This window comes from Lates calcarifer, linkage group LG18, assembly GCF_001640805.2.
Source record: "Lates calcarifer isolate ASB-BC8 linkage group LG18, TLL_Latcal_v3, whole genome shotgun sequence".
Taxonomy (NCBI): Eukaryota; Metazoa; Chordata; class Actinopteri; family Centropomidae; genus Lates; species Lates calcarifer.
Genome location: NC_066850.1, coordinates 3,780,040 through 3,798,567, shown reverse-complemented (window position 1 = coordinate 3,798,567; position 18,528 = coordinate 3,780,040). Strand labels below are relative to the sequence as shown.

The 18,528-nt window shown below is 41.7% G+C and overlaps 1 protein-coding gene across 4 annotated transcripts in view; it reads left to right on the top strand.

Moving 5' to 3' along the window:
- Nucleotides 1–18,528, top strand: part of tbc1d22a (TBC1 domain family, member 22a) — a 115,003-nt gene that overhangs the window by 47,108 nt on the left and 49,367 nt on the right. For all 4 annotated transcript variants that reach the window (XM_018700500.2, XM_018700497.2, XM_018700499.2 and 1 more), the window contains one exon: nucleotides 10,662–10,768. In XM_018700500.2, coding sequence (XP_018556016.1) covers nucleotides 10,662–10,768 — 107 coding nt within the window. The remainder of the gene's footprint in view (nucleotides 1–10,661; nucleotides 10,769–18,528) is intronic.

Sequence of the window (18,528 nt, the reverse complement as noted above, 5' to 3'; positions counted from 1 at the left end):
GGCCTGATGAAAACAGAAGCTTACATCTAACTGACACTGGGAACTATGTGAATTATCATTTCTTCTTTCCTGAAACTAAAACAGGATGGTCAATGGCTGCAATACAATATTCTGCCTGAATCCATCTGTTTAGACTGGCTGTATACTCTATGGGTTTGGTTTTAATGGTCGACACATCTGCTTTACTCTGTGCACTTTTGGTCTTTTCAGCATAATATAGTATCTTTTCCTGTCTTTTTCTTCTTCTCTCCCCTTCTCCACATTTCCCCCCATTATCTCTTCTCTGATCTCCTGTTTGTCCACAGGCATGGAGCTCTGGCCACGGTGCAGCATGCTCTGCCATACTGAGCTATGTTGTGCTCATTTGTATTTCATTTGCCACCTTGTGTCAGGGGATTATGGTGCTGAACCATTATTAAATGATTGGTTCAACATGTGTGGTCATAGAGAGTTGCCGTCATTTGCTTTCCTCATCTCCTCTCTCCACCATATCCATCCATCTGCCTGTTTTGTCCGTCTATAGATTGAGCAGTCTGTGGAGTGGATCTTGGCCAGTAGGCGGTTAACTAATATCGGCTTCTTTCTCCCCATGGTCTGGCCACTGTTGGTTGAGCCTTCTATTCTAAGTCTCCCTCTGATTAACGTCTGTTATTAGCTCTAATGAGCCGCTTAGTGATTGCCCGAGCACAGCTGCTGACATCCAGCAGGAACACTGTCTTTTCTACTTTGTTCCTTATCTACTTTTGCTTTCTCTAATTTCTCCTGCTTTAATCATCCGGTGAGATTATTGACTTGGTGTAGGCATTATTTTCCCCCAGATAGTTTGAGATTTGTTCTTCTATTTTCTTTGACGTTGTGTCTCTTTGTCTCTCTCCGGGCTTGAGCTTTGTCTCAGTCTCCACTCCTCTATTTGGTTTAGAACGCAATCACCATGTTTCTGGGGTTAAGTAATAGCATTTGGACCGGCAGAAATTGAATCAGCCGTGTGGTTTTGACCCTCAGTCTCTGTCTATTTCTACCTTTCTCTGTATAAATGTCTCTTCATTCCCCTGAAATATGTTCTTTTCTTTCAGACTTTTGATGGTTGCCACTTTACATTTATTTTCTACTTCTTTCTCCATAAAGAGGTTACACTCAGTCTCCTCATTACTCCAGTTTAATGCACATTTAACATGTCCATATTACTTTGTTGCCACTCTAATACATTTTTAAGGCCACTGGATTACCTCAAACCAAACATGAGTGTAAGCCTTGTTTACGAGGAGATTGCATTCATTACATAAATCTGCTCTGGCCTCCAGCAGCTTTTTAAGTATTCCTCTTTTCTTGGAAAGAAAAAGCAATTAGAAACTTAATTAGTAGCCTTCAAAAGTAGGTTACTTGATCAAAATTTGTCTGCTGATTATATTGCGTAAGAATTTGTCCAAATATCTATGCCTGTTTAGGTTTAGGATATAGGAAAAAGGAAAAGAAATTTGTTTGTGTTAGTTTAAAAAAAAAAAAATACAGCTGTAAAAATGCTACTTTTGTGGTGTAATTTGTGGTGAGCAGTGCCAACAGCAGCCTCTGCAGCCACAAGTGGTATTTACAAGACTCTAGTACATTACGTTCTGTAGGGCCCAGAGTCCGAGCTGTTACGGCTACTGCAAATGTCATACCCCCTAGAAGGCAACAGCTCATGTGCAGAAAACAAAGCCTATCAATCAATCAGGCAACAAACACTTTCAACTTTCACAAAGACAAAGCAAATTCTTATTGTGAGTTGGGTCAGGCCAGAATCACTATGGAAATGATGAATGGAAATGAACAGAATAAAACCAAACTTTTCACTTTTGAAACAGGATAATGTTTTAACCCAGAGGTGAGGGTATGAGGGAAGTATATTAGCCATTTAAAAAACTGTTTCCCTAAAATCTGAATATGTGACAGAACAGGACAAAATTGTGGTAATTGCTTTCAGTCATACAATGAATGTTCAGCAGGTAGAGAAAGAAAATGTAATCACAAAAATGTAATATGGTGTAAAATGGCAAATCTCCCTGACCAGCCATTTGCAAAGGCAATGTACCGCACTTGTTGTTGTTGTTGTTTTTAATTTTGTGTTCGAACCTTAGATGTTTTGGCCTGCGGTGAAGAAATGACCAGAGAAATCACACAGACCCTTGTCAGTGCTTGACAATAGGATATATAAAGCTTAAAATCAATAGCTGTGCTTTCATCTGCATCCGACCTGATCTTATTTCCCCGTATTACCAGAGATTCTCTCATCGCTTCTGATAAAAAGCAATAGATCTCTGAAATGATCCAGAAAAATAGTTCTGTCAGAAAATGATTTATCTTCTGTGAATAATCGCAGGGGTTATTGAATATTTTTAGATTAAGTTAATTACTTGACTATAAAAAGCCATAAATTGAAACTCTCCTCACCAAGAAGCTTCAGATCCCTCCAAGTCTCCATTTCTCGTTCTCTTTGTCAGCCGTGTGATTGGAAAAAAGAAAATCTGTTTTATCATTCTGTCACCAGCGAGACGCGTTCCGCTTGACCTGATGCAATTGGAGGCAATTGAAACAGTCATCTTACCGTGCGGCTGCGCTGGTGGTGTGTGGTGTTTTTGGTTGCATCATGAGCATGTGCACACGCATGCATGTATTCACGCTCGCAGACGTGTACACATCTCAGATATGTGGACGTGTTTGAAACAATAGCGCTCATGCACAAAGACACACTCAAAGGATCTGGACTTTCATACACTCTGCTACATGTACACAAACAGTTGTGTGCGCAGCAGCACAGGATATCGTCTTGAGGTGTTTATCTCACCACTCTGCACATCGGCTGCCTGTGTGTTTAAATGTGCCTGCTGCCGTTCATAATGCCTGCTTATTACTGTCTCCCTGTTTTTTTCCTGCTAACTAAGCCTTGCAGATTACACACACACACTTAATGGACTGATCCTTCACTTACATCTTAGGAAACTTTCCCTCAGCTCCCTTTCCCTACATTAGGCAGGCAGATTTATTGTGCCTTGAATGGATCGGATGTTGTATGTGATTAAAAAATGCTTTTATGTGTGTGAAAGGAGGCTGTCTGTATGAAGTGACTGGGAACAACTGATTGAATTCTTACCTTTGTATGTACATGTCAAGTGCTTGACACACGTACATGTATAAACCACTTAACTACAAGTATAAGAACAATTATGTTTCATAACCTGAAATAAGTGCCAAAAAATCATCACTTTGACAGTTACATAAATGTTCTATAAGCGGAGTAGGGTCTGTTGGATTGCTGCCATTGATTCACATCACATTTAAGGTGGAACCAATATAGACAGAAAAAAAAAAAAAAAATGCAGATTCTGACACATTGCACCAGTTAACTTATAGCGCTTTTAAGAGCACACAGTGATGTTTGTTACATTAGAAATCACATGAAATAGAAATTGTGCAAATGTGAGCTGCCAGTATGCTTCTTCAGAAGTGCCTGTCGGCTGGTCGTATAGCTTCACAAACCCTGTCCACTTCACGCTGTGATTGGTCAGCTGTGTGGAGGTGTGAAAGGAGCCAGGATTTTAACTGCTCTCTAGCTCTTTTTTTCATTCTTGACATAACTACTAAGTACTAAGTGCAACACTATCAGTGTTGTTCAAGACAGACTGTCTGAAAATGGATTCCTTTATTCCCATATTTAATCTGTATTGTGTCTCCCTCTTTATGATGCCAGGTTTTTCTCTTTGCCTTCAAGTCTGGCTCTTTGCTATAAACACCTTTGATTTTCAATGTAGTTGGACATCAAATAAAACACTTCTTTTCCAGTATAATCCGGCCCTTAGCTTTGACTATACAGAGGCACAATGAATGCCTACAATGCAAGTGTAGCAGGCCAGGCAAGTTTATTTGTATAGCACATTTCAACAGCAAAGCAAGACAAAAGGCTTTACATAAGACATAAAAGAAAGAAGAAAGAAGCAGTAAAGGTTATCACTGCTATACAAATAGGTGTCCAGAAAAGTCTTGAACACTAATGAAGATGAACACAAAACCACATGCAAAGTCATGTGTGTTCAAAACAGAAACAATCCAGATTTTGGTAGAGGAAAGGAAAATTTGCCATTTAGTTTGACATTAAGAGTGGAATTTGTCATTTGAACACTAAAACCTATTAAATGGCTAAAAACAGAACTTGTTTTTCAAAAATGTATTTATGCTTTTACAGCTACTTTTTAAGAGGATTTAGACATTTTCGAAGCAGCTTATAATTATTACTTAAAAGTATCTTGTGTGTCCATCAGGGAAACCTCAGCAGTTGTACACAAACGTCAACTTATAGTGTTAGCACTTTTACTGGTTAAATGTAATATTTAACAGTGATGGATAAAGTGTGGAGTCATTATAGCATAATGTGGACCAAGATAATACCAGCAAAATTCAGAAACACACAGAAAATGAGACTTAAATCCATTAATTTGTTGCCCCCTACTACTGTGCTCAAAGAGCCAAATTAGCCAGAGAGTCAGTTAGAATTAACAGGATTAGTTTAGCCTGATAACAGCATGTTAGCTTCAATTAGTTGAACCACATTTGAAGAACAGGCCCTAGGGTTTGGGAAATTGCTCCTGGGTAAAAGCATAAGTCCATTTACCATTTACCAAAGAACATAAAACAGAAAAACACTCTGCGACTGGTTGTTCAAAGAGACTAAACTTGTGGCTCATGTTTTTATGTTCTGCCACATGCCATTGGACATTTAAGATTTTGGCAAATCCACCTTTAGCTTTCTTGGCAAAAAGTGTTTTTCAGGTTGCTTCTCAAGTATTCCCCCTCATGGTGAGTAGAAATGATAATCTCTACCAGGAACCATCTTCTTGCTCCAGCTATGATTTGTGCTATTGATCACCAGTGCCCTCCTCCTCATCTGTATGTTATCACTGTGGAATTAGAAAGCTGTAGCTGAAAACAAACAGACTTCATTCCAGGCAGTCTTTCTGGCATCGCCATGGTTACGTGATTGTGGAGCGTGTCGCCAGCTGCACACATGTTGAATCACACGTTTTCCACACACATCCTGTGCTGTACAAATGTGCCACGGGCGAGTACGAGGGGTGTTGATTGGGGGTGGGGGGGCTTGTCGTGCGAATAGAGATATTGGCAGCAGTAGCAACAGTTAATGCGATGCAGTGGCCGTACTCAATATTAAACACTTTAAGCTTCCTCATACAAGACACCATCTTACCTCAGGGCAAGTGGATCATTATGTGTCTGCACATAGGCAGATATGGTATTAATAGCTGTATTCCATTTGATGTCAAGGACTTACATTATCTAGCCAGCAGCTGTGGGGCCTGCTGTTTGATGTATGGACACACAGCTCACAGTGCAGATAGTGGAAGATGAGGAAACTGTTGGAGTGATTGTGTAGATTTTATGTCCTAAAGTGTTCCTTATCACTGGTGAGGCTGAAGTTCAATGCTTTCAATGAGTAAGCTTAACAGTGTACTTTGAAGAAAAACCTTGTGTCTTCGAAGAACTATGAAATGAAGATGCTGGATGATTTCCCGTTGACTTACTTTTTTTGGAAACTAGACAACAGACTTTGGATAAGTTTCTTAAACCTGAAGATTGAAGGAAACAAAAGATTTGCTCAAATTATGCCACAGAAAAGAAAAACAATTATTCTGTCTCTCACCTCCACTCATATCACTCGCACCTGCTCTCTCACTCTCAAACACACACACACACACACACACACACACACACACACACACACACACTCACTCTCCTACTCCTACCCTCTTTCACCTCCAGCCGTCTATTTTCATATCTTCACATCTTGTTTCGCACACAGCCATAATTCTATTCTCATTGCTTTCAAATCTCCTGTGATCCTGCATATTTGCGTTGTGCGTGCGTGTGTGTGTGTGTGTGTGTGTGTGTGTGTGTGTGTGTGTGTGTGTGTGTGTGCATGCTCTGGATGTGTTGGTGACACCAGGTTTGCCAGGTTGACTCTCTTCTTAATTATCCCAACAGTATGAACGTCACCTCTCTGGAAAATGTTCAGCTCTCATTAACAACGTTATTATCACACTAATCGTGCCACGGTGGGGGAATCACATTTTTGTTGCTGTAGCCTGAGTTAGAGGTGGAGCAGTGGGGGATTGTTAAAGGTGCAGGGAGGCGGAGTATTTCTGTACGTGTCTCTAACATGTGTCAAGCCCTTGGCTGTGTTGCTTAGGTGTCATCCTGACGGTGGAAAGTAGATTGTGAAATGTTTGGATTCACCACCTAATTGTAAGTCATTAGATTCATTAGATTTAACTGTAACCGCCGCTGTAAAAGATAAATAATGACTGCGCCACTTCATGCAATCTTATAAGCTTTGGATGGTGAAATCTCGTTAAAACCAATCACATGCTCTCTCTCTGTGGTGGTCGGCAACTCAGGTTTGCTTGTGATTAATCTGAACCAACAGAAGGTTGTCAAACGGGACTGTTTTTTATTGCCAGTTGCTGTCTGCACAGGCACACACTCACTCTCGAGCTCGGCACACACACACTTTATGATTACATCAGGCCGAACTAGCTCGTTTATCATCTTACATCACATTACCTTGTGGCCCGTAGTTGTAAAGGGCAGATGGCAGCACCGGCACGAGTGTGTGAGCGCGCGATGTGTGTACTTGCCCACACTTGGTCTCCGGAGGTGTAACCCGGCTCAGCGTGCCAAGCTGTGCCAAGTGCTCACAGCTGGCAGCGACCAAGCAGTTGGTCTCTCTGGACAAGTTGCCCCCTGTGCCAGGACAAACAGGAAATGAGCCCTGGGGCCTGGCAGGAAACAGGCTCCTCGGCCAATAGGAAGAGAGGTGAGGAAGAGGGGAAGCAGGGGGGCAGGGGGGAGAGAACAGCTTGGAGAGGCAGGGTAGCAATAGCAACAGAAGAGATGTCAAATGGCTGCATAGACGTGGAGGGAACAAGGGAGGAGGAAGAGTGGTGAGGAAAAGCACTGATGTACCAACAGAGAGATCAAGAGACTATCAGAGAAAAGTCAAGGTATAAAAAGAGATAGGAACGGTGCATTGATAGCGGAGGAGACATGAAGTGGCAGAGCTGAAACTATGTCAAGAGAATAATAGTTCACCTCAAATTTGGGTTGTTGGAGAAAGTTTAGATTCCTAAATTAAACATTTCCCTCTGTATCTGTGTCTTCTGGGGTTGTTTTTTTTCTGTCACATCAAGACCAAACATCAAAGAATTTCTGTGATGATTCAAGCAAACGATTTCTGCTCTGTAATCAGTTTTACTTTTGTGTGTGTTGTGTTCTGTGTGTGCATGCATGTGGTGCTCCTTGGCTCTGGCTCCAAGTCAGTGGTCTGGTGTGTGCTGTGCTGCCAAATTTGATCACAAAATGCCCATCTTCAGAGGCCTGCGCATCTCTGATTGAGCGCAGAAGTTTGTGTGTGTGTGTCTTATGAGAGCTGGCTTTATCAAACAAGGTCCTCTTCCAAGGTGAGTTTTTGCCTGACCTGCTGCCTCGGCAGCCTGAGAATATTATTTGGTGAAAAGATTGCTTTGGAGTAACATCTCACACGGAGCTAAAGCCACTGAGACTCCCGCTCTCTGATGCGAGGCTCACTGAAGCTTGAACTTCCAGAAATTCCCCAGGTTCTTATTTGTGTAGCATTTCTACTGAGACACGGATCATGTCCCAGACATGTATTGTCAGATGGTCCTTCGTGTGTAGGCAGAGCTCCAAAAGTAATTACCCAGAGAATATCTTTAAGGCATTTCTACTGAGGCATGGCTCCTATGAAAGTAATTAGCAGTTTCTTCTCCTGAAGGCAGGTCGACTGAGAAGTCTGTTGACAATTCAAGATGGCCGGCCTTTTTTGTTTACTTTGTTTTTTATGTCACTAGAGAAAGTTTAAAATTGGATGAAGTGGGTCATGAAAACTGAACTCTGCTACAGGTTGTTAAATCATCAGACATTCACCACACACACACACACACACACACACACACAGCTTTGATTCTTTTATCCTTTAAACAGTGAAGAGAAAGAAGCTGCCTGAACTATCTGACTGTGAAAATGACTAATAACCTGAGCTTTGACTGTTTTGAAGCATCCATCCATGTACCGCTGATGATTGGTGTTTGGTGTCAGTGCCACTAGCGATCACAGGGGGCACTGTTGCCTTTCACGTCTGGTCTCTCCCATTACACAGGCCTCTCCTCCTCTTAGCTGCCCCCCCCCCAACTCTCGTGTGTCCTCGTTATTGTGATGAGCTATGCCCAATTCCAGTACGACCACTGGACTCCTGGAAGCAGCTGTCCCTTCTAATCTGCTCCGGAGTCAAGGTCTGGCTTTGGAACTGTGCCCGACAGCAAAAGGCTTTAGCCACGACAAAGACTGATTTGAGACTCTGGGATACTCCAGGGCTCCCAGAACTCCGGAGCAAGTGGCGCACTCGCCACCTTGTTAATCAGTGACGACACCACACGAATTGCCAGTCAGCCTGTTTACAATTAATCTTTTCAACTACAAATTTAATGCCCAGAGCCAGTGCTTCCCATGGAGAGAAGCCTGTATTCATGTATTGTCACTGTCTCCTGCATCTATATAGAGGAGCTATTAAATTAAATACTGGCTTCAAATTGGTCAGATGGTGGCTTCTTTTGTCTCTGCACTGTTACAACAGCTGCTCCAACACTACATTTAGGTCTAATTGATTGTAGTTGACTTCTGCTGTGGCTTCAGTTTAAGCTGAGGAGAAATAAGTTTTCATCCCGTCAACTGTCTCTGACTCATAATGTTTATATATATTTTCTTGGTGGCTGACCTCTTCCTCTCTCAATATGTTTACACCTCTCATTGCAAACAATTTTTTTTAGATCTCAGTCCAAAAATTGGATTTCATTAGATTATATCGCTGCACATTTACACCAGTAATGGCTGTTCTGTGTGGCCTGCGGCTTTATTACATTTTCTTTCCGCAATGCTTGTGTTAGTATTGTGGTTAAAATGAACTATATTGAAATGTAATCACACTGCAGCTCCTGACCACTTCCATATCTGGTATTAAACATCTGGTCGCTGTGTGAACAGAATGAGATTTTTGTGTGTGTGGACACCTTGATCTGTGTGACAGGATGACCTCAGTGAAATGAGGGAACTGCAGCCTCTGTGTCCGGTTTCTGTCCACTCTTTACCTGACTTAAAGGGAGATAAGACGATGATGAGAGTGCACACACACATACATACACAGACATGTAATACAGCCTAGTTGTTAGCAGCTTTGTAGTCCTGGCCCACTGCCAGCTCCCTGTCTGTCTGTCTGTCTTTCAGACTGAGCATGCTCATTACAACCTTGACAACATTCCACTGGGGTTGCCAAGGATACCAAGCAGCGCTACCAGTGCATGCAAGTGTGTATTAGGAATGCACACACATATATACATACATAGACTAAATTTTTAGTAACATGACCACACACACACACACACACACACACGCACACACTCCTTTTCCCTGCATATCTCTGGCCCCCTCTCTCTCTCCCTCTTTTTCTTTCTCTCTCTAGATCATTGTTAATCAGTCTCGTCCCATCTCCTCTCCACTGGCTGTCAGTGGCTTGTCAGAAGCCCGTCAAAGCCCCTGCAGTCCGTCACACACTGCTGCCGTTAATGACATCTGATGACACCCATCGCTGAAGTCACCCGCTGGAGATGACTGGGGACTCGGTTTGCTCACTGCTCGCTGGAAATGGTTTCCTCTGTGCAGTGTGCAGTGTGTTTTCAGAAATGTCTGAGCCTAATTCTGCTTTACTTTTGTGCCGGCTATTTGTCCTCCTGCCTATACCTCATTTCCGTCTTAACTCAGTCTTCACAGTTACCTTTCTACTTATTTTAGAGCCGTTTACATGAAACAAATGCAAAGCCTGAAATCACAAAAACAAAGACCAACAGAAATAGAATATAATATGATAGGATTATATAAAAAACAAGATTTAAAAAAACATATTAGACAGTATAAATCTTTATAAATTGGTGACACAAATATAACTTCAAACAAAAGTTGCATAATATCTCTTGCTTTCCCTAGAAAATGGATAAAATGTTAAATACATTCATTGTATCTGCAATATAAAAAGGATGTGTTATGCTGTGTGCGTGGAGACAGCGTGACATTTTCTCAATGTTCAAAGCAGCCATGGAAAAACCACTGTTTTTAAAAGATGATAATCACTCGCCCGCTCTATTAGTCCGCTATTTATTTTCTTCCCACACGCTCCCCTGCCACACTCCCTCTATTACTTCATCCCTCCTTTATTCCTATGTTCCAGTTTGTCAGCATCTTCAGTCCTCTCCATATATCTCTTTCATAACCCACTCTTACCTCTTCTCTTGCGCCCACATTTCCCTTTGAATATGTCCTCCCCACATACACCTCTGACTTTCTTGCTCTCCTGTCTGAATGGTGGGCTTATATAGCAGAGCCCCTGCTGTGCTTGGTAGGCTTGAATTGTTCTCTGAGTCTACCCTGTCCCTTTCTTAAACTTTCTCCCTCATATTTGTTCACCTGTCTCGCTGTTTCTTTCTGTCTATCTCCTGCGGTGCTTATTTCTCACTCACTCACTCTCTCTCTCTGTTCTCTTTTGTCTTCTCTAGAGGAGGAAGTGGAAAACTTTGACGTGTCCAGTCTCCAGGAAGAGGCTCTGAGGAACATTGAGGCTGACAGTTTCTGGTGCATGAGCAAACTGCTGGACGGCATCCAGGTAAGCATGTGTGTATGTGTGTGTTGAAAGGATGTAGGCTGTCTCAGAATAAACTTTGATCAAAATACCCACATCCAGTTTTATACTTTCATGCCAACAAACTGTAGTTGCTCAGTCTCCCACTGACTCCCTCCTCCACGTAGTCTGTCCATCCTACTCTTTTTCCTGTACATTCATTTTACTCACTGTCTCTCCTACTTTTTGGTCTCAACAGAAATAAGTGTTCCTCTTGTCTATGCTTTAACTCACATGAAGCAGCATCAAGCACTAAATTTTGACCACTATTAGGATGAAAGTAGACCCCAGAACAAACTCACAGCAGCAACCCATTTTCTACTGTTGACTAAAGTTAGCTTGAGCTGAGGTGATGAGTCTATTACCCAGTTAGTCATGGACTAGAAAATAATCTGGAAAAATATTTCATTTTTTCAAGCACAAATTGTGAAATATATATATATATATATACACTTTAGCCTAGCTCTTGTCACTGGTTTCTCAGATGTGACTTCCAGTGACTTTGCAGATCATGTTGCCCTCAGTGTGAACGCAGGGTAACACATGCAGGTGCATGTACTGTGTCTGTCATATCAAAGTCATCTGGACTGGCAAGGCCACACACCCCAGTGCCACAGTGCATATGTACATACTCGCCTTACCATATAAACATATATGTATGAGACTCACTCCCACCTGTAGACTCATAGAGGTTGAATGTGTACAGTTATACAGATATATTATATGCTTGAAAAGTGTGTGAAAGCACATTATGGTTTTCTGTTTTCTTCCTTCACATAAGCTTAGCTTTGTTCTTAATGCAAAATCTAACAGAATATGTTTTGAGAGCCTCAGTACCAGATATCTGTGCTTTTCCACTGAGAAGATTTTTCAGTCCAAAAAAGCAATGTTGTATTGTTGCTCAGTTTAGTGTATGTGTGATGAAATACTACTGTACATGGTCCAGTGCAGGGTGGTCTGTCTGTTGTAAAGCCTGCAGGACCTCTCTAACTAGTCTAAGCATTATGTATGAAGGCACTTTTCTGTGTGGGTTTTAAGAAATGTGATTGTCTTGCATATTCTAAAGCAGGCCCGAGTGTCTGGAGACCAGATAATTGCACACAGACCGCAGCACAAAACTTCATTTTGTTTCACAATTTCTTCCCAAACCCTTTTTGCCCACCAGCTCCTTTTAATCGACCTCGCTCTCAGCGGTCATGGTTGAGCCATCTGTCAATTCTGAACGTGCCTGCCCAGGCTGCTGGTAGATTTGCCCTGAACAGTACCACTGTTACTTAGCATCCTCAATTCTGCCTTGGTCCTAAAATACGTTTTTACCATATCTGTGTTCTGCTGGATTAAAGCAGAAATTCCAATGGAATGGAGGAGACTTCCTGCTTTTGTAGATGTTGTAGACATGCTGTAATAAAAAGCAGCATTATAAACCATCAACATTTTTTGACATTTTTGCCTTACTCATAATATTTACTGATTGTCATTGTGACCATGTTTTTGCACAGCTGTACTCTAATCATTTTCTGGCACAGTTTAAGAAGCATTTGCCAAGTCTTCATAGTCGGGTCAATGATCCTAATCTAAAGTAGCACTTAAGAGAATGGCCACAGCAGTTAGTCTTTAAATGTAGTGATTAGGCAATATGCTTATTGTTGTATGAAAATTAGGGGTAAAAGAAACATCCTGAGCCTCTGTGGTGAAGCAAAGTTTAAGTGAGAGAGGAGGGCAATGTTTTAATGGATAGTTTCTGTTAATTTAATTTGTTTAATACATACATAAGTGCATTGAAAATATACTTAACATTGCCTCGGCACACACTAAAGGTAATTAATAATAAGGAGCATGTGTAGTGCATAAAATGTGAGCATCCATAAATAACTATCAATTGGTAGGCTATTCATTTAAGAAATTAATAGATGCTGTGCCTTGTTGCCCCTGAGAGAGCAAGACGGAAAGAAAGCCGAGCCTGAGAGAAGTAAGAGAGAAGAATAGTGTGTGTCTTTGTGTATGCTTTTGTATGTGTATGGATGCTGTTTGTCCCCACGCTTGTGTTTGTTTGTGACCTTGGCTCCAAACTAATTATGTGCAATGCACCAGGGAAGCCCATGTTTCCCCCCCTAATGCTTTCTAAACAATCTGACGGAGGCTGAGTGCCTCAGCGCTGTAATTAGTTGGTGATCCTTGCTCTGACCTCGTCTGAAACCCTCTCACATCCGCTATACACTATTACACTTAGCTGAGGGCCTGAAGGTGGTGGTCTGGGGGTTAGAGAGAGGGAGAGTCTGTGCCTTTTAAGCACCTTATATATCCAGTATTTACTCTGGAACTGGTGACACACTGGTGTGAACTTTTTTTTTTGAACTAGTTTGGATATATTTAATTGCATCGCAATGCAGAAACAAACTCATAAAAAGCAGGTTTAAAAACCACTACATGGTTAGGGAATTTTGTGAAGAGAAACTTGCTTTCTCTCATCCATCCATGAACCACAGCTGGTGTGCTTTTCTCACAATTTTATATAATTACCTGGTCTATGATGAAAATACTTTTGAACGTTTTTTTTCCTTATCTTTTTAATACAGTAAATTGGCCATTAGTGCTGGTTTTAGTGTTTCACCACCATGCTTCTCTCCCACCTAAAACGGAACAGGCTATTTTGGCTGTCAATTCACTTAAGCAGCTTCTCTAATGAGCAGCTGCTTAAATTGGCAGCACTGCAGCCCCCTCCCTTCGAAGGAGCAGGCTGGGATAAAAGGTGGGTTAGAGAGATCAGTTGATTCCAGGCAACTCTCATGTCTGTGTGTTGACAAAATCAGAATGACTTGTTGAAATAATTTGCACAAGACAACTTTTCTTGTTAGTCTTCACACTTCAGAGGCTCTGAAATGTTGGATATAGTCCTTGGATGCCCCCTTTAATGGCTGGGGAGTGTAAGCGCAACATTTTTGTGTCTATTATTGGTGAAATTAAAGCTGTTGTCTAGGCTAACATCCAGGACTACATACCCACACCAGAACATGTAACCCTGGTGTGTGCGTGCGTGTGTGTGTGTGTGTGTGTGTGTGTGTGTGTGTGTGTGTGTTTACAACAGCATCAACAAGACAGCAGCACACAGCTCTCCGCAGCCCATTTCCACATCAAACAGACTTCCCACTGGTGCCACGTCTAGTTCTTACACGATCAAAAAACATAGCTAAACTACCTGAGCTACTGAACTAGAAAGGGGGCACATTAGTCATGTTCAAATAGGCTTGTGTTTATTATTGTTCATGATTATCTACTCATGTGACACATTCAAGTGCATTTAAGCACGACTCAGCTTCTAAACTGATGCATAAACCACCATAAGTCTCTAGGAACTGGGATCGAATGACAACTGAACAAAAAATAAACGGACAACAGAGTAAATGGAACTTACACAGATTGGTACATTTACACATTTAAGACACCGCTCTGTTAAGTTGACCCCAGTGTTACCCCAGTCTCTCCAGCAGCCAATTAGTCTTGTACTGTGCTAAATTGGACAGTGCCTCTGGCTAACTCGACTAATGTCACTTGTTAAAATGGTTCCTTATCTGCCTTTTCATTGAATTTAAGTGGAAATGTCATCTCTGCCCAATATTGTGTTGTTGATTTAAACATGTCCTGTTAATCCCAAACCACAATACATTATTAATGTCTGCAGGAAGAACACTCAGTCAGAGCCTTTTGCGAGATAATCTTTGTCATATTTTACAGTATAGACAGCTGAAAGTGCTCCCAGCGGGTACACTCAGCATGTAGCAGCTATGTGCTGCTGTCCATGTGCAGCTGGTGAGCCTGTGTCTTACCTGCCATGCCCAGCGAGGGAAATGAAGTCAAAAAGTTTAAAAAGTCCATTATTCTGGCAGCACACCCCCGAGGGCTCTCAGTTTTAAAGCCAGCAGATGAAAACCTGCCTTTTATGCTAATTCTGCAGATATGCCTTTTGCAGCAGGGGCTCTTGAATGTATTTTTCCAGTGCAGGACCTAACTTTGAGGAATTTAATTTCGCCAGGGGATCTGAACTAATTATATTCCAACAGTAGTCTTGACAAATAGGGGTCCAACATGAAAATGTCTCAGACCTTTTGCTGGTTCGAATGCCATGGTTTGACGTTGTAGTCTGTGCCCATGATGCATAGCTGTTGAAAATGTTGATTTTTTTTTAAATCCATAAGGCATGCAACTTTAGGTTTGACTTAAACTTTAAAGTCACTCTGATTTATAGCCAAAGACCAGAGAACATGAAATATACTTATATTCATTCAGCTTACAACAACTTTATGGCTGTTAAGTTTTAATAGATGAATCATCAAGAATAATATTTGGCAGGCTTTCAGTACCATTTTATGTATTGAGTCAGGCACTGTATGTCAGGTACTCCTAAAGTTGAGATGCCCCGGATCCTGAGAAGATCAGTTATTTGGACACAAGATAATTTTATCACTAACTTGTATGACCCGAACTCCTCTGCAGACACGTTATGACCAAAATGAATAAACCTAATTTAAATAATGTAAAATACACAAAGATTAAATGGTCAACAGCTCCCGTTCTTACTGCTCCACATCTGAGCTGCCTCCAGCCCCTCCCTTGGAGCACGAGCCAATCAGAGTGTGTCTGCTCATTGTCAAGGCAACCATCTGTTTCCACGGTGCCGGCAAGAGATGGGGTCTCCCTTGAGTGGGAACAGGGGTCCGAGGACCGACGTCTAGCAGACGGTAGCCAGACTGAACCAGACGCCATGTCCTGTTCTGGTTTCCCCAAGGGTTCCCTACCATCACCTTGGGCTGTCACTCAATCCCCCACCTACACACATACACACACATAGAGGAGGAATGATCTGCCAGCTGGTGTGTCTGTGTGTGTTATGCTTGACAGCATGTTTGTATATGTGTTTGTATTGTCTGTCCTCCAAGCCTTATTGGTGTGCCTGTAAATGTAAATATCTGCTGTTTGAGAACAACTTAGACCTTAACACACCAACCTCCCAGTATGTCAGCCATGCAACCTCCCCTTATCGTTTCCCTTTCATTTACAGATTAAATGGCATCTTGTTAGCTAAGGTAGCTTACATGCAGGTCAGTGGAGATGGAAGCAGTAACAGCTGCTGAGGATAAAGGCTAAGGCTTGAAAATCAGGCACAGGAAGGATGGAGATGTCTATTTAATAAGAGCGGCATAAAGAAAAGAGTGTGCACTCTTATGCTGGATGAAAACCTTGTTAGCAGAGACACAAGTGGTGCTGATCACGGCAGGGGTCATGTAAGGCAAGGAAGATTTATTTATGTAGCATATTTCATACTCTGAGGCAGTCTCAAAGTACTTGTTAACTAACTGCATACACCTCTTTGTGATAAAACAAAAAAGCTTTTATGTTTGCTCCTCTAAATAATCAGTATTGGGTTGCTCTTAGGTAAAAAGGCAGCTGCACAAGGAAAATACTATAAATAAGCCAATTTGAAGGTATGAAGGATGTAGAAGATGTTCCCTTATATTTGAAATGATGTCTGACCTCGCATTCACTTCAGATTCAATTGTCCAAGAGCTATGGATCTAAGTAACAATAGCCAGGTTACACTCTGCTTTCTGCAGTGACCTGATTTTCTTAAACGTCACATTTAAGGGAAACACAGTTTCTCTAACTGGGCTAAGGAGTTAGAGAAACCTGGTTTCCTCAGCAAAAGAAAGCTGATTTTTTCAGCCATGCATATGGGTAACTGGGTTTCTAATCAGCTTTTTACATCTGTCCTTCACCTCATTCTCTGTCACCTTCTCTCTGCCTCTTGAGTGACAGCATTGAGATCCTCCAGTATATCAGTAAAGTACAGTGTTTATGTGATTCTTGTGTGCCCACCATCCATTATCCAGTTCTCAGCACAGTGGGTGAATGATTTGTTTGGACTGGTAGCGGCTGGATCTCAACAAGGCTGTAATGAACTGAGTATGTTACTCATGTATAACAGTTGTGTTTTGTGTGATAAAGGTTTGTAATATCAGAAGCTTTTTTTAATTTACCTAAAGCACGTAAACTTCTCAACAGTGAAATGTTGTCTACATAGCAAGTACTTGAGCAAGCAGTAAAACAAGTCTAAAATGAGCAGTTGACAACTTTTGGTACATGAAATTGTAGCCATTCTAGAGCAATGGCAGATAGCAATGTTGATCGTTTGGTCAGTTGGGTTACCCCTTTGGTCCAGACTGAAATATGTTTGACTGGAATTCCATCAAATTTGGTACAGATATCCACAGTACAGTAAGGATGAATCCTACTGACTTTGGTGATCCACTGACCTTTTCTCCAGTGCCACCATGGGTTTTGACGTTGGGGTTAAAGTTTTCACTTGCTGTGACCTATTCCAATGTCTACTCAATGGTTTGGCACAAGATTTGGTGCATACAGTCATGGTTCTCAGATAGTTCTTGTTCAGTGTCTGTTCTTAGTGAAATGAATGAGCTACCACTAAATGGTTTGCCATGAAGTTTTTGTTCAGACATTTGAGATGAATTTTAATTTCTTCGTTAACCCCCTTAATTTTACTCTTGCATCATCAGGTCAAAATTCTAATTTGTCCAAACCTTTAGTTTATCACTTAATACCTGCTAAAGTAATGGCATGCCCATCAGCCTCAGCTGTACCTTATATTTAGTGCTAATAGGCAAATGTTAACATGCTGACCTTAGATGAACACTAGCAATTTAGCATTTAGTGTAAAAACACTGCAGTGCCTAAGCACGGCTTCACAAAGCCACTAGCATGACTACAGACTCTTAATCTTGTTGATACACATTTTTGTTGATACCAAAATAGAATTTTAGGTTACCCAGTCCTATGCATGTGCGGACACTACTTTTAGACCTTAGCATCAGCTGGACAGACTGCGCTGCTCTGTCTCCAGCTTGTGAACTGCCAGACTTCTTGTGCTGCCAATACACATTAAATTTTACTGCCCTCAAGCTACAGGCCATAGACGATCACACAAACTCAGAGCAACAGAATGAAATCTGGCCAATCCTCCTGTACCACTGAACAACTGTAATTGTCTACACCTTTGTCTGCACCTTATCACAACCTGTCATCTCTCTCATATAATCACTTTCTGCTTCTCTCTCTTTCTCTCTCACACACACATCCACATACCTGAGACTGACAGATCATTGGCCTGTCCTTCAGTCATCTTGACAACACTGTGTGTCCATTATTGTCTACCCTTTATCTTGACCTGTCATCTCTCTCACTTTCTCTCTTTCTCTCTCCTCTGTCCGTATGTCCCTTTCTCTCTTTCACACGTACACATGCCCTTGCAGCGTTGTTGTGTTGGTTCTGTCCAACACTGCTGATAGACATCCACTGCCTCAATGGGAGGCAATCTTAGTCCAGTGTGGAGCCATTGTTGTCTCTAATAGAATGGACTGAGAGGTGAAGAGGAGCTATTGATTCAGCTGACTGAGGGAGAAGAAGGGAGAGGGAGGGAGAACAAAGAAGGAGAGAAAGAGAGGCTGTTGACACCTTGCTGAGAAAGAGAAAACACAGACTTTATATTTTTGCACTGTGTAGGTTTGTTCATGTGGGTGAACCGGGGCAGTTCCACTTAGTTGCTGGGTCAGATGTAGTGGATGGACAGATGGCGAGAGAAGAGGAGAATGTATGAATAATGAAGGAGTGAGAGCTGATTTCCTCCTGTTGCCTCAGCTGATCAAAGATCCGACATATTGGATTTGACAAAGAGA